This window comes from Pelodiscus sinensis, chromosome 5 (genome assembly GCF_049634645.1).
Source record: "Pelodiscus sinensis isolate JC-2024 chromosome 5, ASM4963464v1, whole genome shotgun sequence".
Classification (NCBI taxonomy): domain Eukaryota; kingdom Metazoa; phylum Chordata; order Testudines; family Trionychidae; genus Pelodiscus; species Pelodiscus sinensis.
In genome coordinates, this window is record NC_134715.1 from 55778468 (window position 1) to 55801240 (window position 22773).

The 22773-nt window shown below is 40.8% G+C and overlaps 1 protein-coding gene across 4 annotated transcripts in view; it reads left to right on the forward strand.

The window, feature by feature from the left end:
* Window positions 1–22773, forward strand: part of FHDC1 (FH2 domain containing 1) — a 57172-nt gene that overhangs the window by 21425 nt on the left and 12974 nt on the right. For all 4 annotated transcript variants that reach the window (XM_075930068.1, XM_006111563.4, XM_075930070.1 and 1 more), the window contains 7 exons: window positions 684–745; window positions 2934–3036; window positions 18076–18161; window positions 18247–18347; window positions 20270–20340; window positions 20431–20538; window positions 21521–21591. In XM_075930068.1, the coding sequence (XP_075786183.1) occupies window positions 684–745; window positions 2934–3036; window positions 18076–18161; window positions 18247–18347; window positions 20270–20340; window positions 20431–20538; window positions 21521–21591 (602 nt within the window). The remainder of the gene's footprint in view (window positions 1–683; window positions 746–2933; window positions 3037–18075; window positions 18162–18246; window positions 18348–20269; window positions 20341–20430; window positions 20539–21520; window positions 21592–22773) is intronic.

The following is a 22773-nucleotide window of genomic DNA, read 5'->3' on the forward strand; positions in this document are numbered from 1 at the left end:
CTTAATCAGGTGTCTTTTGTTGAGCAACATCTGTGGTCTGGTATGACCACTGAAGTTCCTGAATGAGAGAACCTTGGAGCAGGAGGCCAGCAGCTGGGAGCTCGGCAAATCTGGTGGCAGTAGGGCCACAATAGCCAGGGGAGTGGCGGTGCCAGGGCAGTCTGGGCAGTGATGGAACACTATCTTGGCTGCCTGCTGCCTGGCAGTGGGGCCAGGGCTGCAGCTGCAGCAGCCTGGGAGGGGAAACCTGGCCATGGCTACAGCAGCCTGGCAGAAGTAGCGGGGCTGGGCCACATACCACCAGGCAGCAGAGCCACAGCTAGGACTGGTCAGCAGGCGGCCTGACCAGACTGATGTATACAGCAGTGGGGAGGACAAGCAAACTGAAGGGCTGGTGTCAGGGGATCTCCCGTTGTCTGGCAAATTCCCTTATACAGGATCGATCAGGTCCCAAGGGTGCCAGACCAGAGAAGTTCAACCTGCAATAGTTCACTCCTTTTCTGCTAACTCATGGATGATACCCAGATCTAGCTATTCATTTGACATGTGTTTTGGTGAAAATTCTTTTGTACAGAAAATTGGATCAATTACACTTTTAATAACAATTTAAGGAAGAATGTCTGTATTTTAAGATTTTCAGTCAGGTATTACTGGAGTCATGTCTCTTGCTTTCTCTCTCTCAGATTTCCATTTTGGATTCAAAAAGAAGTATGAATATTGGGATATTCCTCAAACAATTCAAAAAGTAAGCTTTCCTTCTTTATTCAATTACATAACCCAAGCTTCAAATGTTGGTCCTGATTTTAGCAGGGCATTGGACTCAATGACCTCCTGAGGTCTCTTCCAACCCTATGATTCTATGAAATCAAATAGTTACACAATGAGTCATATGGGAAATAAAGAAGACACTGTCATAATGGAATAGAAAAGGCGATGTTTCTTTAGTTTAGATTCTGCACAAATTTGTCAAATAACTGCAATTCATAGTTTAAGCAAAAACATGTTTATCTGGGTGCCACTTTGACTTACATCTTGTATACTAGAGAACTCAGTTTGATTGTTGCCTTGCCAGTTGAACTGAAGTTTCATGTGCAGTAAGAGAAAGCTGTAAACTCTCATGTAATTCAATGTGAGATGTTCTTCATTTTGTTTCCTCTCTTTACAAAGAAAGAATGGAATGTGGTGAGATTCCCACATCTAAGCCATTCTTTTTATGTGACAAATCTGAGGCACTGTCCCAGTGTGTTAGAGGAATCAAACGGATAAACAATAAAAAATCACCAGGACCAGATGGTAGTCACGTAACGGTTCTGAAGGCACTCAGATAAGAGATTGCAGATCTACTAACTTAGTATCTAATCTGTCTTTTAAATCAGCCTCTGGTACCAGATGGCAGGTAGATTGCTAATGGAAAACCAGTGTTAAAAATGTACTAGAGGCGATCCTGGCAATCACATGTCAGTAAACCTAACTTCAGTACCAGGCAAACTGGTTGAAACCATCGTAACAAACAGAATTATTAGACAGAGATTAATGTAATATGTTAAGAAAGAAAGGCAATATGGCTTTTGGAAAGGGAAATCTTGCCTCACTAATCTTACATTTTTAAAGGGGTCAACAAACGTGGATTGGCTACAGCAGAGCTACTCAACTTTGGAAGCCCTGGAGCCCACAATGATACAGCACATGCCGAAGGCCACAACTTAAGTCTCGTTGCATATACATGCAAATATATATGCAATTATATGCAAATAGCTTCTTTTACACTAACCAGCATGAATATAAAGATTAAGGCAAGATTACACAACACGCAGGCCCCATTTAAATCAGTTCTGCTGATATTAATAAAATGCAATATTTATTCGATTTCCACCCATATGACAGCACTTTTAATGAGCAATGACAGTCCAGAAATGTAACTACTAAAATGCAGATCAACAGAAACCCATTACGTTAACTCACCGTGGTGGAGCGTGTTCCTAGTGTAGGCCATATTCAAAGAATCCCACCTGCGGGCTGCGTGTTGAGCCCCGTGTAAACTCAAATTGCACCGCAGGCTGTGGAAGTTGATTAAAACAACTCAGTTTAGAAAAGATATGACTAAGCTGGTGGGAAGATATAATAGAAATTTTATAAAAATCATGAATGGGGTGGAGAAAATGAATAAGGAAGCATTATTTACCCCTTCATATAAAACAAGAGCCAGGAGGCATCCTATGAAATTACTAGGCAGCAAGTTTAAACAAAATGATGTACCGCTTCACACAATGACAGTCATGCTGTGGAACTCATTGCTAGTGGCTATTGTGAAGGTCAAAAGTATGACTAGATTAAAAAGAATTAGATAAGATCATAGAAGACAGGTCTTTCACTGGCTGTTAGGCCAGGGATGCAACCCAATCCAGGTGTCCGTAAGCCTGACTGCCAGATGCTGGATAAGAACGCATGACTCAGTAATTGACCTGTTCTGTTCATTCCATCTGAAGCATCTGGCATTGTCCGTTGACACAACACAGAATACTAGGCTACATGGACCATTGATCTGTCTCAGTATGGCCGATCTTTGGAGATGAATACACTTTTTAAGCGCAAGCCAGTGGTGGTGTGCCTCTTATGCACTGATTAGAAAATTGTTTTTCAGGAGAGACATTGCTGAATGCTGCTTTAGACCCGCGGTGTCCAACCAGTTCTGAAGCTATAGCAAATTAGCCACTCTCAACCAGCCGAAGAGCCACATTGTTCAAGCCAATTAGCCACATTCAACAGCAAATAGCCACATGTGGCTAGTAGCTGGCATATTGCACACCATGGCTTTTGACTAATGTTGAGGTGAACACTGATGCGTGGCTAATTAAAATTTTGTGCATAGCAGAGGTGTGTTTTTTCTCCAGTGTGTGACTGCTGAAATGTAATTGATTAATTGTGTGTTAAAGGCCTGCTGAATCCATAATTGAAGATATTAGTAAAGGAAAAGGTGATTTCTATGGATCTGAGATGCTGCGTGAATTCCTTAAATTATTGCCAGAAGCAGAGGAGGTAAGTAAGAGCTTTTACTTAGTGGCTATTTTTGTGGCAGAGCTGTTGTTGCCTGGGAGTCCTCAGAATAGCTTAGTTTCTCTTTAAAAGGGGCCTCAAAAATCTCTGGCAATCTGTGGATGAAAAAAGCATTAAGTGCAAATATGTGGTCTATAGGTGACAACATACTTGCTTGAGATACTAAGGACAGTCTTAAATCTTAATCATTCCCTACCTACTAAGTAGTTAAACTTTTCATTTGTTGGCACATCTTAATTAATGCACTGATAAGGTGGCTTTGTTTCTTAGATGTATTCTATTAAGTTACGACCTGTAAATTACTGTCAAACATTCTTTCAGCAGGTGCAGAAGTTCTACGGTTGGAACCAAACGCAGTTGCCCAGAACCTTCATTTAAGCTATGTCTAGACTACAGGGTTTTGTAAAAAAAAGCGGGCCTTTTTTTTTTCGAAAAAAACTTCACCTGCGTCTAGACTGCCATCGTGTTCTTTTGAAATTAAATCAAAAGAACGTGGTGATTTTCACGACAGCAGTAAACCTCTTTCGAAAAAAGGCATTCTTGACCACAAACAAGGCTTTTTTGAAAGAGAACGTCCAGATTGCCTGGGTGCTCTCTTTCAAAAAAGCAGCTCACTTTTTCAAAAGACTTGGGGCTGTCTAAAAGATCTCTTTCGAAAGAGGCTTTTTTGAAAGAGCTCTTTCGAAAAAGCCTCTTTCGAAAGAGGCTTGTAGTCTAGATGTTCCCTTAGAGTGCTGTTTGTTTCTGTGCTGCCTTAGTGATCCACAATCCTAAAGGTACCAATTTGTCTGCTAAACTTATGTCAACTGTCCACACAAGCTCTATAAAAGCAGTTTTTAAAACCAGGAAATTGGCAGTTAACATTCGGACCAAGGAGTATTGATTTAAATCAAAGTGATTTAAATCACCATAAATAATTAATTGATTTAAATCAAGTTAGCAAAAAAGCTAAGACAGATGTTTTTAGAGTGTCCTTAATTTTGGAATAAGCTCCATTGAACTCACGGTGTCTTCTGTTTTTGAGAAAACAAGTATACAGTGGGGTTCTCTTGGAAAAGCTGAGTTATGCTGAAGTAAAATAGGGAATAGCACTAATGGATGGCATCACCATAATGTTCCAAAATAAGGGATATGCATTCCGCATTATAAAATAAGAAAATAACAGTCAGTGGCAACTGGCAACTCTAGATTTCTCTTCCTGCACATTTTTGTATTGTACTTGAGTGACAGATTCTAAACCTAGTTAACTAATTAAAAAAGCTGTAAGGATTAGCTAAGCTAAACTTTTTTTCTAGGAACATCCAACACAGTAAACAGCTTGGGAATTTACTTGTTAAATCCCACTTATACTAAAAGGCATAGAGAGAGCCTTGAAAAATGCTGCATTGCAGAGTAAATTATTTAAGTTTCTAGCCAGTTGATCCACTCAGCCATATCTACATCTTTACATCATTTTCTCCCAATAAGCAGTTTTCCTTATGAGGTTTCATTCTTGCAACTAGGCCCTGCATCACCTTCTTGGACTGCTTACTAGAGATGTAAAAATACATTAAAAAATGTAATCATGTGGCTGCTAAAAATCATAGCAATTCCACAGTTACATGTGCTGTGGGCTCTGCAGTATAAAACTTAAATAAGCTTTATACTGCAAAGCCTGCAGTGAAGCCGCCCCGGGAGCGGGGCTGGCAAGGACTGTTGCCTTGACTCCCAGGGAGCCTTCACTGTGGGCTCTCCAGTCAGCATCCCAGAAGCGGAGCTGGCAACCTCTGCCGACCCTGCTCCCAGAGAGCCGGTGTAGTGGGGGAAAGAGGATGGTTGGCTTGCAATGGACAGGGGCTACTCTGGCAGGCCCCACGGTGCTGGGGCAGCCCCCTGCTTGGGCCATGTGGGAGCTGCTCCAGCCCCTAGCTGTTAACTGGAACCAGTAAGCCTCACCCATTAAAGGTGAGGCTTACTGGTTATCCGGTTAATCTTTTCATCTCTACTACTTACACTTAACATGTTTTCCTTTTTTATCCTGACAATGAATATCATCAAAATATTCCCAGATAGGGTACCTCTTATGCCCAGAAGCCATTACAGTTTTTCTGTGGCAAAAACATTTGGGGAATATAGGAAGCTGTGTGTGTGCTAAGTAATATCTTCCCTTTTTCTTTCCAGTCCTCTCCACTGTCCCTTTGTATGCTGCCTCCATCCTTTCCTCTATATTGTCTGTCTTTAAAACAATGCCTTTACTACTAACTCCTCTGCAGCGCTTGGCCAAGGTCCACCAGCACATGAGCACACAACAAAAACAATCCTATCCAGCTTGTCTTTTTGCACAATACTTTTTAGTCTACTGAGAAACAGAAATTGAAAGCCCAGAACTTAGAAGGAGCAAGAACTAGTAGCTAGGCTGGACAGACTAGAACCATTATTTTTTTTTGAGACTGTAAGTGTAGGTGTAGCATGTTTGTGATGAGATTTAAATGTAACTGTTACTTTTAAATGAGAAATTTAGTATTTTATTGATTTTTCAAAACATAACAAATAGCATTTCAATATCCTAATATTTAAATGCTTAACAACTTGCTCAGTCAACAAACATGCTTTCAGTTCAAACATGTAACCAACATCATTACACATCTCTGGTTAATTGTACTCAAACACAGGCCCTTAACCCATGCTAGTTACTTTGGCATGTGCACAGATAACATGTATAGCTGTAAGGTCTATAACTTTGAGAGGGAATATATATGATCTAAAGATGACGTTAAAGGGATTTGTATGTAAAGGGGCTCTGTCAATTTGAAATCTAGTTAGTTTAATTTTAAAGTAGAGTTCAAAGTAGTTTAGGGTGCTGAAATTAAAATGCTGGCATGGCTATGGCAATGTAGCTATGCTGGCTTAGTACTGTAGTCATAGTCTCAAATAGATTACCCATGACCTACTCTATCAGTTGTTCTTACCCAGAAGGTCTGATTGGCTTTGGCACCTGTATTCCTCCTTTCGGGAGTTTGTAATAGTGACAAAATAGTCTTTGAAATAGGAATAAAGGAGAGAGAGAGAGAGAGAGAGACGAGAAAAAAGGGATTTATAACAGAATTTAAAACAAAAAAAAAAGAAGGGAGAGGAAAAAAAAGGACCTATCAACCATAGTGTCAGTGCTTGGAAGTGTCCCATACCTAGCTTTTGATGTCAATGAGGTGTTAAATATAAGGAAAGCTGGCTTTATAATGGGGCATCCAGTTAATGTGTTTGTTCAGGCCAAAGGAAACAATGCCAAATTTGCATCTGAAAGCGAATTCTGTACTCTATCTCTGTAGATGGCTTGTGAAATTCCTTTGAAGAAGAATGGCTACTTTTAAATCCATGATTGAGTGCCCAGGCAGTTTAATATGTTCCCCTACCAGTTTATGTGTGTTACCATTTCTGATATCTGATTTGTGTCCGTTTATCCTTTGTTGTAGAGCCTGTCCAGTTTGGTCAGTATACATGGCAGAGGGGCATTGCTGGCACTTGATGGCATATATCACATTAGAAAATGTGTAGTTGTATGAGCCTCTGATGTTGTGGCTTACGTGTTAGGTCCTGTGATGGTGTCACTTGTATAAATCTGTGGACAGAGTTGGCAACAGGGTTTATTGCAGAGGTAGGATCCTGGGTGTGTCTGGGGTGTGATGTGTGGCTGCTGGAAAGAATTTGCTTCAGGATAGGATGTTGTCTGACAGGTGCCATAGAACTACTGTGTCTAGACTACATCCCTCTTTCGACAGAGGGCTGTAAATTAGACACTTCAAAATTGCAAATGAAGCGGGGATTTAAATATCCCATGTTTCATTTGCATAATCGCGTCATGGCGCTCTTTCAAACAAGCGCCATTTCGAAAGTAAAACCGTGGTCTAGACGTGGTTCTGTCAAAAACGGCAGGCTTTTTCGAAAGATCCTGTATACAGGAGGAGTACAGGATCTTTTGAAAAAGCCTGCCATTTTTGACAGAACTGCATCTAGACCCCGGTTTTACTTTTGAAATGGCGCTTGTTTGAAAGAGCGCCATGACGTGATTATGCAAATGATACGCAGGATATTTAAATCCCCGCTTCATTTGCAATTTCGAAGTGTCTAATTTACATCCCTTTGTTGAAAGAGGGATGTAGTCTAGACACAGCTTTACTGTCTGAAGAAGTGGGTTTTGCCCACGAAAGCTCATGATACTATACAAGGAGACCCTGCTATAAGTCGCCCCAGTATACATCCATTCCACACTAAAGTCATTGACATTTGTAGGAACTCATACATTATAAGTCCTCCCATTCCCCTCTATAAGTTGTGCGAAACACTCCCCCCAATTTGTTTAAATGGAAGTCAGCCATGGGAAAAAATTCCCCACTTTACGTTGTTTTGCTTAAGTCCAAGTTTTTTGGAACGTATCTTGGATTTATAGCGAGGACTCCCTGTGTACATTTTTGTTAATCTCTAAGTTGCCACAGGACCACTCATTGTTTTTAAAGTTATGAACTAACACAGCTACCCCTCTGAGACCTACATCTTAGTTTGATTTCTCCCCCCCTCCTCTTAACTATTTTAGTCCTTCAGATCTTCTGGTTCCCAAGCCTTTTTTGGTTCTGGCATTGTCTGTCAAGTGTTTGTTGAAAAGTAGCTTATCTTATGCTATTGTTCTTCCCCTTCCTGTTTTGTTTGTTTTTCCTTATAGCCCCCATGGCATCCTAGTAACCAGGGCAACACAGTATTCATACATTATTACAGAACAACTCCAATTTCGTGACATATTACTGTGAACTTTGTTTTGCTTGCATACAATATATGTAATCAAGTTAGGGTTGCCAGGTGTCCAGTTGTGAACCAGACAATCCAGTACTTGAACTTTCTGTTTGGGAAACAAATTGTGAAAATATAAATGAGAAAATATAAATGTCTGGTATTTTCTAAATAAGATGTAATGTAGATTGTGATGTAATGTCAAGTGTGTCCGGTATTTTTGTTGAAGCCATCTGGCAACCCTAAATCAAGTTATCACTTGCACCTAAGCAAACACAAACTTTTTTATTTTAGTGGTTAATTCGTCTTCATCTCTCAAGATTAGGTCTCATATAGAAATCTCCAATGTAGCATTGGACATTATTTGTTAGGAAACTGTTATTATGTTATTTATAAATTCAAAGAACATTTTAATATTGGCAGCACGAGACCTTAGATATAAGTTCTCCACAATAATTTAATTTTTTTTTCAACCCCTACATGTAGATACTTAAGAAGCTGGTGGTTCTGTTCTTTAGTGTGACTTGGTGATCTATAGAAGGCACCAGCTAGTATCCTATCACATGCTTTATCTCTTAAAAGGTCGATCCATAAGGATTCAGGGTCATTTGTTTCCAAGAGGTCAGGGGCTCTATTTCTGACAGCGTGTGCCTTTCTTTCCCCCTTTTCCCTTTCAATCTTATATAAAACAGTTATAACCAGTGATTTTAATATTACAGTCATGTGACTCTTCCTAGCAGATTTCATTAATACCTACTAAGTTAAATTTATGTTTATAAATGAGCAGTTGCAATTCCTTTTATTACCCAGACTCCTATATTTCATGTGTAGGCAACTGAATTTCTTCTCTTCAAATCCCTTGGTACCTTGATTTATTTTGCACCAAATGAATGCTCATTTATTCTTTTGTTCATCTATTTCTCTTGTTAAATACCTTCCAGCCTGTCCTCTAAAGATTGATTCCCCTTCTATTGAGAGGGAGGCCATTCAGATTTGCACAACTCCCTCTTCCCTGAGTAGCTTGACTCATGTTCCACAAAATCAAAACTGTCTACCACTTAACAACTTATCTAGTCAGTGGTACAATTCCAGAATCTTTTGCCTTCTCTCTTCCTTTGCCAATGGGGAAAAAAATCATATTCCTCTCCTGCAGTAGCCTTATCTTATCTGAAGTGGTGTGTAATCTCTGAGGTTTCATCTGAAACAGTGTCATTTAATGCCAATATGCACCAGGCCAGTCGGGGGTGGGGGGGGGGGGAAGCGCACGCACCCCCAGCACCATGGACTGGAGGGACCAGAGACCCTAGGCATGGAAGTAGCTGCAGGAGGTTGGGGGGGGGGGGGGAGGCCCTGGCACCGCCTGGCCCTTCTGCACTCACCCACAGTGGAAGGGAAAGGAGAGCAACGTGGCCGCACCTCGCTTTGCTCCCTAGCCACCGCATCACTTTGGGGAGTGGCAGAACCGCCCCCACACTCACTAGCTAGAAGTGAAGCCACACAGCCAGGGTAGCAGAGCCAGCTGGGGCCATGTTGCTCTGCTTTCCCACTGGTGAGTGCAAGAGGACAGGATCCCTGATGCTGGTCCCTGACACTGCTAGTCCCCTGGGCTGCATTGGTAGGACAGGGAAGAGGGGGACAGAGCAGGGGCAGGGGCAGGGGCAGGGGCAGGAGAGGGCAGAGTAGGGACGGGAATGTGGTATTGCTGGGGTGGGGAAAGACAGGGCCTGGGGTGGAAGGGTCTTGTCCCAGCCCTTTCCTCGGTTGGGGAGGTCACGTGACTGGTGGCCCCTCACCAAGCGGCCTCTCAGGGCCCTCCTCACCAGGCACTCCTGAGGTCAGTGGATCTTTGTGTATGAACTTCAGTAGTCTACCTAATCTTGTGGTCACTTCATGGTTCCAGGAAGACCGCACATCATCCTGTTTTCTGCCTGGCCTTTGCAGAATTCTTAAGAGTTCCTGGTGTGAAGCTTGGATGCTTGTAGACCTCTTTCCGGGCACTCTTTATCTGTCTTGTGGTTTGGGTTGAGGAGCCATCCTCAGGTGTGTCCTGAACAGTCTTTTCCCCCTATACAACTAGCTGGTACTTCAGAGATTTTCTGCAGTTTGCATGATACAGTGATATAAAGCTTGTTTCAGCTGTGGAGGTCGACTCTGAATTCTCATGCTGTTTTTAGTTTGATCCACAATCTTTAAAATTTACCAGCACTCATGAATAAACACTTGATTTATGCTGTAATCTTATCAGTGTCCTAGAGAGTGTTGATTAATAACCCTATTATCTCAGTGTTTCGCACTTAACAGCTTGACTTACGTTACAAGTTTTATATCTTAACAATTTGTTCCCCTCCCTGACCTCTCACTAATGGTTATTCTATCTTTCTATGGAGGCTTTTTTAGATGGAACAACTTTTTAAAATAAGGCTGGATAATCAAACAATAAGTAAGGATTTATTTTGTTGCCTTCAAAATGTTGTGTGCCTTCTCCACTGAAATTGTATTGTATTAGTGTTCTTTATGTGCATTTAAAAGGTATCAACACTAAGAACATTTTAGTTGGTCACTATGGGTACATCTAGACTGCATTGCTCTTTCGGGATACCGGAAGTATCCCGAAATAGCAACACCACATCTTTAAAAGCGCATGCTATTTCCTGAAATAGCAGGCATGCTATTCCAGCATCCTTGAACCCTCGAAGTGAATTGTCGGAATAGTATCTTATTTTGAAATTTGGCGCTATTTACATAGCACCAAATTTCAAAATAAGCTTTCGATTTAGACTTGGAATAAGCTATGCAATTTGTGAAGTGTAAATTGCATAGCTTATTCTGACAGAAGGGTGCTGTCTAGAGGCACCCTATGAGAGTTGTTAGTATAGTGTGTAAATGGCACTTCGTTCAGTGTTTTTTGTGAAACGATGAATACTGGCATTTATCAAAATACACTGTTATGAAGGATTTTGTCAAACACAAATTTTTTGAACATTTTCAAATGTGCGATTTGAAAAATTGATGAAGCTTGTATCCACAGAAAATGGCCTCAAAAGCAGAAGTCTGGGCTAAAAACAAACATTTTTTTCTAGATAGGTTTAAAAACAAAACAAAAAAGCAGCAACAAATCATTAGTTGCCAATCACAGATCTTCCTGGAATGATTCATGTACAGTACTGCCCTGCCATATCTCTCAACACAGGAGAAGAAAGAAAAATCTGTATTTGTTGCTTCCTCCTTCCCGCCCACTTCTTGTCAGTCTCTGCATATTTATCAAGGAAAAGTGCTAGTCTTCCATGCTAGGGATCTCAGATAGGAAAAAAACATCCCCAACTCTCTCTCCTTTTTTAGAGAAGATTCCAGCTATGCTGCTGTGCCTATATCCCATTAAAATAGCTGACAAGTTACTTTTCCTGGCATACTGACCACACCACAGGGAATCTTCTAGCTGCTTTTAATGCATACAACTGTACTGCTGAACAGGCCCAAACTGGTAAGAGTTGAGGGAGTCCATGGAACACAATTGTTAGTCACCACCATACTACATTCATTTAAGTATGTATTGCAAGTACAGATTTTTGATAGTATAGCTCACCATACACAGATCTGCTCAGGTTTACCAATGCATCCTGTTAATTCTTCCTTACAAAGCGTAAAAATTTGTTATTTTCTTGTTCTTAGTCTGAAAAATACTAGCAATCTCTTGCTTAGATTACTGGAAAACATCTCTCTGCTTCCTCCTTCATTTCCACATAAAATTGTATCCTCTTCCTTTCTTTCAGTGCTGCCCCTCCTTTATATCGTTCATCTCCTCTCACATTCTTCTTTACCCTTTCAATCAGCTGTAGTCTTCTTTTGACTGCACCCTCTGTCTCCTTTTCTTGTCTCCTCACTGTATTGCACATGTAAGAGGAAGGGCTTTTCATATGTGGTATCTCCATTCCTTGCACTTTAGCTGCTTTCCCATGTATCATTGTTTAATCTAGCTGGTAAGCACTGTGAGAACAGGGCCCCATTTTTTAAAATGCCATGTATTTTCACAGTGATGTCGTAATATGGAATAGTGGAGGGGTCTTCTATCCCATTGTGTACTGATGCCACCTTGGGTACGTCTACACTACAACGTTAATTCGAACTAACTTAGTTCGAATTAGTTCGAATTAGCTTAGTTCGAATTAACTAACGGATCCAGACTAAAAAACTAGTTCGAATTAGCGTTTTGCTAATTCGAACTAGCATGTCCACATTAAGTGGACCCTGAACCGGGGTTAAGGATGGCCGGAAGCAGTGCCGGCAGGGCATCAGAGGAGGACTTAGAGCGTGGAGAAGCATACAAAACTTCTGAGTTCTGTAGACGCTGTCTCAGGCTAGCCGAGGGCTGTGCTTAAAGGGTCCCGACCCCCACCCCGGACAGGCAGTTCTCAGGGGTGTCCCGCTTGCAAAGCAGTCCTGAGGGCACATCACAGCACTCGGCCATCAGCCCGGCTGCACTTGCCGCAGGCTGCCATCTGGGGAGAGGGGGCAATTGGGGGGCTGCAGGAGAGCTTCCACCCCCAGAAGCCCGCAGAGCCAGCCCAGTCCTCCCCATCGGGGGCTCGTACCCCATTCCTCCCTCACCTCCTTCCACTTACCCTTCCCTAGCCCCTCTTCTTGATGTACAAAATAAAGATAACGTGTCTTCCAAAATGGAATCTGTCTTTATTGAACAAAACTGGGGGAGACTGGAAAAAGGAGGTGGGAGAGGGGAAGAGAGAGGCAGGAAGAGGGGAGGGCAACTAAAATGATCAGGGGTTGGAAACAGGTCCCATATGAAGAGAAGCTAAAGAGACTGAGACTTTTCAGCTTAGAAAAGAGGAGACGGAGGGGGGACAGGAAGAGGTCTCTAAAAGCAGGAGTGGGGTGGAGAGGGTGCATACAGAAAAGTTCTTCATTAGTTCCCATAAAGAAGGACTAGAGGATACCAAAGGAAAGGAATGGGTAGCAGGCTTCAAACTAGTAACAGAAAGTTCTTCTTCACAAAGCAAAGAGTCAACCTGAGGAACTCCTTGCTGCAGGAGGCTGTGAAGGCTAGAACTGGAAACAGAGTTTAAAGGGAAATGAGATCAAGTCATGGAGGTTGGGTCCATGGAGTGGTATTAGCCAGGGGGTAGGAGTGGTGTCCCTGCCCAAGATTTGTGGAAGGCTGGAGAGGGATGGTATGAGACAAATGGCTTGGTCACTGTCTTCGGTCCATCCCCTCCAGGGTTCCTAGGGTTGGCCGCTGTCGGCAGACAGGCTACTGGGCTAGATGGACCTTTGGTCTGACTCAGTACGGCCATTGTAAGCTCAGGGCTCAGAGTCGGGTATCTCAGTGGACCCCCTTGATTCTCTTGCACACCTGCTCCTGGGTGGCCAGGATGGCAGCTCTCCTGCCCAAGCCGGCCGCTTTCCTGTGCCTAGTGCGGAGATCGTGGACGAGGTCCACGATCTCTGCACTAGCCCAGGCGGGTGCCCGCCTCTTGCGGTCCCGGGCAAGCTCCCGGGAGCCGCCAGCCTGGTCCCGGGAAGAGGGGGAGGGCTGGGGGGCATCGGGTGGGTGGCTCGATCCGTGCCAGGTGCAGGGTCTGCTGGCTGGGTGCTGGCAGGCTTGCACCTGGCACGGGCACCGTAGCCAGCCCGTGCCCCTTTAAGGGGTCTGGGGCCGGGAGGGGGGCAGTAGAGTTTCCCTGGTGTTGGCCAGAGTGGCCACCAGGGAAACCTGGGGAGGGCTAGCCTCCCACTAGTTCGAATTAAGGGGTTACACACCCCTTAATTCAAACTAGCTAGTTCGAACTAGGCTTAATTCTCGTGGAATGAGGATTACCTAGTTTCTAACTAAGCGCTCCGTTAGTTCGAATTAAGTTCGAACTAACGGAGCGCTAGTGTAGCGCCTATGAAAGTTAGTTCGAACTAACGTCTGTTAGGTCGAACTAACTTTGTAGTGTAGACATACCCCTTTTGAGTTGGAGTAGTGCTGATACACTTTCAGTCAAGAACTCTTTACTCTCATTCAGGAGCTTTGCATAATTGTCTTGTATTCATAAAATAAAATTAATCTTCCTACTAATGTTGTGTATGTGGGAAAGAAAACTTCTTAAAACTCTTCTACTGGCTTTCCTGACTTTAAATAATTAAATATTGGTGACAGATATCTTCAAACCAAATGACGTCAGGCTTTCTCCATTTCATCATAGATTTTAAAGTGAGTGTGAATTTTAAAGTGAGGGTGCGTCTACACAGCAGTGTTATTTCGGAATAAGGGTTGTTATTCCGAAATAACAATGCAAAAGTCTACACAGCAATTCCATTATTTTGAAATAAATTTGAAATAACAGACATCTTATTCTGACTTCTGTAAACCTCATTCTACAAGGAATAACACCTATTCTGAAATAGCTATTTCGCTCCAATGCTGCTGTTTCGAAATAGCTCCTCCTCTGGGCTACTCAGAGTGATTACTCCTCAGTGCCCCCTGGATCTCTAAATTGAGGTAGCACGTCCATATTAGGGAAGACTGCCTTGGACTAATTTTGAGGCTTCCCCGTAGTATAGACAAGCTACCTCAAAATAATCTATTTTGGATTATTTCTTCCTGAATCGCTTATTTCAAAATAAGCATGCAGTGTTAGAGTTACCCTTCGAGTAAGAGTCTATGTAAAATCTGTGTGTTTATTGCCATTGCAAACATATAATACATCTAAAAAGTGAATGGAAAATTAACAGCAACTCAGGGTGTGTGTACATTTCATTCCTCTCTCTCTCTTGAGGAATGCAAATACAGAGGAACAAAATTACAAATGAAGTGCAGATTTGAATTTCCTGTGCTTCATTTGCATAATTGTGTCCGGGCGCTATACCCTATTTCGAGAAAAGAAATGCTGTCTAGACGCAGTTATTTTGAAAGAAAACCTTTCTTTCGAAATTACCCTTACTCCTTGTAAAAAAAAAAGCACCCGGATATGATTATACAAATGAAGCACGGGAAATTCAAATCCGTGCTTCATTTGCAATTTCGTTCCTCTGCATTTGCATTCCTCTCTCAAAAGAGGAATGCAGTGTAGACATACCTTCAGACTGCAACTCAAGAGATGAAGTTTTATTATGCTCCCTTGTACACATGCATTAAAATATCCTCGCTAGTTATTTGACTGTAATGCTTAGGGGAGTGTCTTACCTATTCATTGTGTGTGGAGTTTTTCACGGGGTATTTTTTTGTTTTGTTTTTTAAATTGTAACTTTTTGTGTGTGTGTTCTCAAATCATTTGTGAACTTATCCAATGTCCATTGGAATGTCTGTTAAGTGTATGACAAATAGAGTTGCCAACTCTTGTGACTTCATTGTGGCAATTATAATATTTGGGTGTTAATGAGAGGCCCATGTGGAGTCATGTGATTAAGAGAGCATTGTGACTTGCATGTGAAAAACTTTTCTAGTTCTTGTGGCTGCAAAGAGAAGTTTGAAAACATGCCTGTGGCATCTTTTTCTGTTTCATTCTCGGGTGACTGAATTTTTTTTAAAACTGAAAATATATAATAGAAATGTTTGTCCAGGATACAGTTTTGTCTTAGATATTGCATTAGACTTCCTATATGCTGTAAAATGTATATGTGTAATATGGGGACATAGTTACAATACACTAGATCATAAAGTGCAGAAAGGATATTTTAGCTTCTCTGTGCTATTGTCCTCCACATTTGTAAAATGGGTTACTAATATCTTCCTTGTATAGGTATTACAATTTAATAGGTGAGGTTTTGTGCTGCTTCCCTAAGAAGCACAGCAAAGAACATACAGTGCAGGGGAAAATGAACTAAAGTGGCTAATATGAAGCTATTGTGGAGGCTGGACTCCTGAGCTCAGAAAGGGGGCTTATTGGCTGTCTAATTTTTTCAGCTCTTTATACTTTGCTATATTTATGCACTATTTTAAAAAAGATATCCAGTCTGGTGTTCTGTGGCTTTGTTGGAAGACTTCCTGGAGGCCCTGGAAATGGTTTATTGGTGACTTGTGTCTTAGTAGAAGCATCAAGAGTTAAATCTTGAACAAAGCCTCTTTTCTGTAGAATGTTCATTAGGCACTGGGAGTTCACAAAAATAAACAGTGAGACTAAATATCTTTTCATCTCTCATTTTACTCTGCTTTCAGTCTCTTGATTCCTGTAATGTCAAAACTTAATTAGTTCTCATGTCATGTATGGCTGTGTCTTTACAAGGGAACAGTACTGGGGTGGTGGGTTGGAAGGAAGAATTCTTCAGGGTATGTTTTAAAGTGAGAGCTCTAGTGTTGACAAAGCACCAGCAGCTTTCAGTCTCTTTACCATTATATTAAGTTTACCCAGCTCTCTATGAGGCTTAACAGTGGTGAAAAAAGGTCCAGCTGCAGAGCCTTATCTGTCACTTGTGGGGGATCTTTTATTTTAAAAAGTCCATAACTTAGTTGAAGCTCTAGTGTCTTCCAAGACATACAAATCTTGCATTTTTACTGTGAAAACAAGCAGAATAACTCCTCTGCCCATTCCCTCCCTTTTTGTCGTTTTGTGGTGATAGGTAGGATCCTTTTGTCGTAAAGTCATAAAAAGTACAATGCTTTATAATACAGAATCTTTTAAAATTAAAAATAAGACTATTCCCCATCTTAAACAAGAAAGAAAAGAATAGAACATTAATATCTGAGTGGCAGGTGTGTCATCCATATGTAGTGCAAGCCTTAAGTAAAAGCCATTCAAATAATTCATTTGAAGTCTAGATGTTCTGAGAGGCTTATGATCCTGTGCTGAATCATAGCAGCCTATGAATGGCTGATATCCTGATACAGCACTGGGAATGGGAAGGTAAGACTGTTCTGGCCTCCTGAACAATCCCTCGCCTAGAACAGGTTGGTTGGTAATTCCTAAAAATTGAATGCTGGCCTTCCATGCCTGCCAGTGAGTTGAGGTGTGGTGTGGTGAAAGGGGAAGAGGATGGAATTGTATGTATGTGAGGTGTAAGAGAAATGTGAGGGTCAGATTAGATACAAAGTGTGTGAAGGAAGAGAGAGGAGGATGGCTGAATGTGGGCACAATTTTATGCATGATTTCTACACATTGGGAAATATAACTTATCTCGACAAAATTGCAGGTGTGCTTTAACAAGGACCAGCATACTTCTTCACTGAACAGTCTGTTTGTATCTGGGGCTTCCAAAGTGTGTATGACTGTTGACGCAGCCATGATGAAAGAGGAGAGTACAGACGAGACTAATGGGCAGCGGGAGATGTCTGCTTCATTTACACATGATGTCTGTATTTGAGTTAAGGGTGGTTCTGGGTATTTTTGTGATGAGTGCACAGTGCGATGAGTCTCTGGCACATATAATAGACAGTAGTATAGTTTAAGGCCTTATTATGCATCAAATATAACCATGTTAGGGAAATGTGGTTGTAGTACTGTATCTTCTTTTGTTATTTTTCAAAGCTGTACAGGTGACCGATCCTCATGGGGGACTGGCTTTGTGTGAAGTTCTAAAGTTGAGCTCTTTTTTTTTGTTTCCTTTAAATTTAAAATCTTGACAGACAGTCAGACACACACACACACACACACACACACACACACACACACAAAACAACTTACAATGATTCCATGGCTTTGGCTTCAATATTATTAAATAAGATACCCCCAAAGTTCGCATTTAGATTGAGACCAAGAATAAGCAAGTCTGTGATGAAAATATGCTGCAACTTAAGTATAACACTTATTACAAATTGTAATGTATTGTTAGATCATCTTAGTTCTGTGAGCACTGAACACTGTTGACTTTCAAGGGTACACCAGAATTGTGATCACCTGAATTACTGGCACCTGTCAGACAGGAAATTCACCTATTTACAATCGAGATTCGCATATAGAGCAATCAAAATAAACCTAATTCTCGTTGCAACTGGGCCACTGTTCTCTAAATATTATGACAGGGGTCTTTGTCTATTTGTTTGCACTCGCAAGATGGCACAAAGGCCTAGTTGTGGAGGTATGGGAGGTATGTAATAAAATGACTTGCTAATTTTCCCTTGTGCCATCCTACTAACATGATGGGACTGAAGGAGGTGCAATTGGTTCTTATTTTTCTGAAAGGGGACTCTGATTTCAAGACTCCCCTAAAGTTTCTGGACTGACTGTCATGCTTTGTTAAATTTGCTTCTCTTTAGTAAAGGTGTATCCTTTTATTTTTGTTTTTAATCTTTACCTTAGACTAAGTTGTTTATTGTCTCTCTTTCTTTTCTAGGTAAAGAAATTAAAAGCCTTTGATGGAGATGTAGCAAAACTGTGTCAAGCAGATTACTTTATGTATTTACTAATCAAGGTGCCAAAGTAAGGAGGTACTAGGTTTATTCTATTCATGACAAACTCTCTCTTTTGGCTCTCAGTTTTAAAGCATAGTTTGTTTATATTCTAGCTATTCTCTTCGGATTGAAGCTATGATGCTAACAAGAGAATTCGTACCTTCTTGTACTTCACTGCAGAAAGACATGAAAATTATAAGATCGGCTATGAAAGGTAATTAAACATGCTGTGACATGCATTATATTCTTGTTTTTGCAAGCACATTGATTAATCTGCCTTATATAGAATAAATCTTGAATTTCAGGTACCTAGTAGCTATTTAAAGGATGCTAACTAACCTCTGACACATTCCACGAGGGTGTGTATCTGTTGAATCTTTACTTTGCTCTCAAGGCCAAGGATCCTGAAGTTACTGCATCCTTTTCACATTTCTCTATGGCTGCCTGTCTGTAAAGTGGCAATACTTATTGACCAAAATCATTATTATAATGGATTCACATATAATCTATTATAGAACCATTTTTTTCTGTTCTTCTGAACTCACTGTTTTCTAAACTTTATAGACGCCAGAGTGCTTGTTCGGTCCAGCAGTCAAATCCTAATTAAGTCCTTGTGCTTTGACAGGCCGCTAACACAGAGCACAGTGGTTTGCAGGGTACCACTACTGACTGCTTTCATAATGACCAATTTTCGTGTTGGATTAAACAGGATAATTTAAATAGTGCTAATTTTGGAGCAAAATAATTTCTTTTGTTAAAAAAAATGTTCACAAGGCAGTGATTGCAAGTGGTTTATTTTAAGCCTTCTACAGTGTAAGGGTTCCACATTTTACTTTGAATGGATATATATTCATCAAGCCTTATAAAATATAATGTTTTATAGTATTTATTCCCATGCTGTGAATATCTTGCACATTTGCAAAGATCTGTTATTCTCTACAGCTTTTGTAGAATGCTAGTTCTATTAACTTTTCATAGTTTCTTATCTCTGTTTCACTTGTTTCTAGGTACTTATCATGACAGTTTCTAAGCATGTACATGTGTGTTAAGTTGAATCTTGTTGAAAATGTCCATGTATATTTTCATCTAAATTACTGATGTGTTCTGCATAAGCAGTCTCTGTAGGAAATAGGGATGTCAAATCCCATTTAATTGTTCAACCAGTTAAACATGAAGGGTTCTTCTACACAGCACCCTAAACGCGCTACGCAAATTGTGTATTTTATTTTGAATCTATTTTGAAATAGCTTATTTTGAAATTTGGTGCATTTATACAGTGCCACATTTCGAAATAACGTGCTATTTTGAGCCATCTCTTATCTCTCGTGCAATGAGGTTGACCAGGATGGTGAAATAGCACGCTCACTATTTTGAAATATATTTTGAAATAATATGTGGCTTGTGTAGACATGGGTAGACATTTACCAAGTAAATGGGAGAGGAGAGCAGCGGAACTGCTCCTGCCTGGCTAGGCTAAAGTGGTGCCCCCTGCCACTCTACCACAGATGGGGGCTGCTTTAGGGCCTGAGGTGGGCAGGGGGCTACTCCAGCCCCTATCAGTTAACCATTAACGTCCCTACCTGGAAATACACTTTTAAAATGTTTTGATATAGACTTATACCCCATCTGTGATGTCTCAGAGCTGTCTTTATTGTAACTCAGTGTCCTTTGATTATGCAGAGAGTCCGCAGCTTGGGGGACTTTAGGAATCAAGGTCCCGATTTTGTCTGACATTGAACAGTTCCTGCAAGATGCTAAGCATGCTTGCTTCATTCTGAAGTTAGTGGGAGATGAGGATGGATGGTAATTCTTATGAGGCACTCAGAATTGTGCAGGATTTGACCCCAGTGTTTCAGGAGCTACTGGTGGTTGCCTTGGAAACATTACACTAGCTGAGCTAAGGTCTGAATACGTACTTGTGGTTTGCCAACTGGGCCCGTGGCTTTGGATTATATTGTGCCATTTTCTCCCATGAACTTTCAATCAATTGCAGTTTCTTCTTTAAAAAAAATTTCATACCTTTATAAGATTGAGGATTAAATGGACTTTGGTAACTGATAATCTACGTATCATATATACACTGTATATATTTCTAAATAGCCTCCAGACAGCAATTTTCTGTTTGTTTCTTTACAGAGTTAATGTCATGTGAGGAACTACATTCCATATTATACTTGGTCCTTCAGGCTGGGAATATTATGAATGCAGTAAGTGTGCATCAAAATGGAGAGCCTGATTGATTGATTGTTGCAAACCACTGTTGTCACATGCCTTCTCTGTCTCTTTTTTCCTCTTAGGGGGGTTATGCTGGCAATGCAGTTGGCTTTAAACTCTCATCACTGCTCAAGCTGGCAGATACAAAAGCAAACAAACCTGGGATGAATCTGCTGCATTTTGTTGCTTTGGTATGTAAAAACTACCATCTTTGTTAATAGCTGTTATAATTAAGGGAAGCATGAATGTCTGAGAGTTTATTTTAGTTGAGTGGAAACAGTATATATATTAAGAGGGTTAAATGCTAAGTTTCCTGTCCTAACCCTTCCCTATTTGCCTCCACACATTCCACTAGCCTACCCATGTATGGTGATCCTATCCACAGAAAGCTGAACAAATAAGATGACCAGTTAAATCTTCAGCAGAAACTGTTTGGTATTTTGGGGTGGGGGAGTCTAGTCTTTCAAGTATAAAATCCCCCTGTCTATTACAGTCCTGGAATACTTGTTAAAGGAGCTCTCAATTTTGATTAAGAACTTCTTTCTGTTAAAACTTCTGAAGAGAAATGAGCTATTTCATTGCACTGCTTGACTCAAAGGTATCAAATCTGTTGCATCTCTTTTAGGGTTTTTTGCCTTTTCCAATTTGGAATGAATTGGAAGTGCATCTGGAGTGACTCTCTTGACCAAACTTTTCTTCCCTCCATGGAAGGGGAAAGATTTAAATACATCCACTTGTGATTTTTATCCTTGCATGCAAACTGGTTTAACTGCTTTCTCATCAGCAAGACCCCTTCAGCTAACTAAAAGAGTATTAGGTGATGGTTAGGCAGGAAATATTGTATTAGCCCAAACAATGAGCATTAGTCAATTGCCCTTCCCTAACATTCTCTTTTAATGCACATGGATTGTTTTCAGTGGAAGAAGGTACTATTATCTGTGCTCTGTGAAATGGAAATTGTTTAAACTCTCTAGGTCTGATCCTTGTCCTCCTTTAAGTGAGGCTTTTTTCCAATAATTCACTCAGTTGAACTGAAAGAAAAATAGAATCTAGCAGCAGTGGAATACAGAAACAAATTGCCTTTCCCAAAGCTTTAGAAACAGTCTTTACTTAGATTTTAGCAGAGTAATGGAATGTTAAAGGGACATTGTTTGTTTGTTTGTTTAATTTTAGGAAGCACAAAAGAAAGATGAGGCTCTTTTAACCTTTTCAGAAAAATTACAGCACATTCATGATGCAGCCAGGTAAGCAAAGCAAACTGAGAACTTATTGTTAAAAGGAGACGTGGGACTTGTTTTTGTGTTACACAGAAGCACATTCATAGAGCTTTGGCATGAAAACTGAGATCTTTACAAGTGTTTACCATAGCTTTCAGGGCTCCATTTTCAATGTACTTTCAGGTTTAGCGCTTCTGATGGATTGATTTTTATAGGGTTTTTTGCCTTTGTCAACACAATGTCCAACTAGGTAAATGCACATACATAGTACTTAAGATCAGCCTACAGATCATGTTTTTAAAATAGTTTCATGTTACTATTACTGCTGCGCTATAGAATAATGTCCAGATATCTATTATAGTACCTTTCTTTCCAGATCTGTAACCAGGTACACTAAAAAAAGATGTCTAGTGGCTCTGGTTTCCTCTAAACTACATATCCCCATTTCTATAACACCTCTTGCCTTTATAGCCTTAAGATTCTCCCTCCATAATACATACTCTACTATAAGTCTATAGGACAGTCAAATATTGAACCACCCCATTCTTGTACTATATGAACTTGCTTTACAAGCTTGGATTCCCATTTCTCTTAGGTGGGGGAGGGAAGAAAGACTATGCAGCTGTGTCTACATTGGCACCCTTTTGCGGAAAAGGGATGCTAATGAGACAAGTCGGAATTGCAAATGCCGTGGGGGATTTAAATATCCCCTGCGGCATTTGCATGAACATGGCTGCTGCTTTTTTCCAGCTTGGGGCTTTGCTGGAAAAAAGCTCCAGTCTAGACGGGATCTTTCGGAAAATAAAGCCTTTTCCGGAAGATCCCTTATTCCTCTTAAAATCAGGAATAAGGGATCTTCCGGAAAAAGCTTTATTTTCTGAAATATCCCGTCTAGACTGGCCCTTTTCTCCAGCAAAGCCCCGAGCAGGAAAAAAGTGGCAGCCATGTTCATGCAAATGCCGCGGGGGATATGTAAATCCCCCACGGCATTTGCAATTCCGACTTGTCTCATTAGCATCCCTTTTCCGGAAAAGGGTGCCAATGTAGACACAGCCTGCATGTAAATGAACACATTGTATTCATTTTGTGAATAGAAGAAAAAAACTATAATACCTGGGGCTAAGTATAGTTCTCAACCTGAGGCTTTGAATTGTATAATTCTACAGCAAGCATTAATTTATACCTGGCTAAACAATACATTTTTTATGA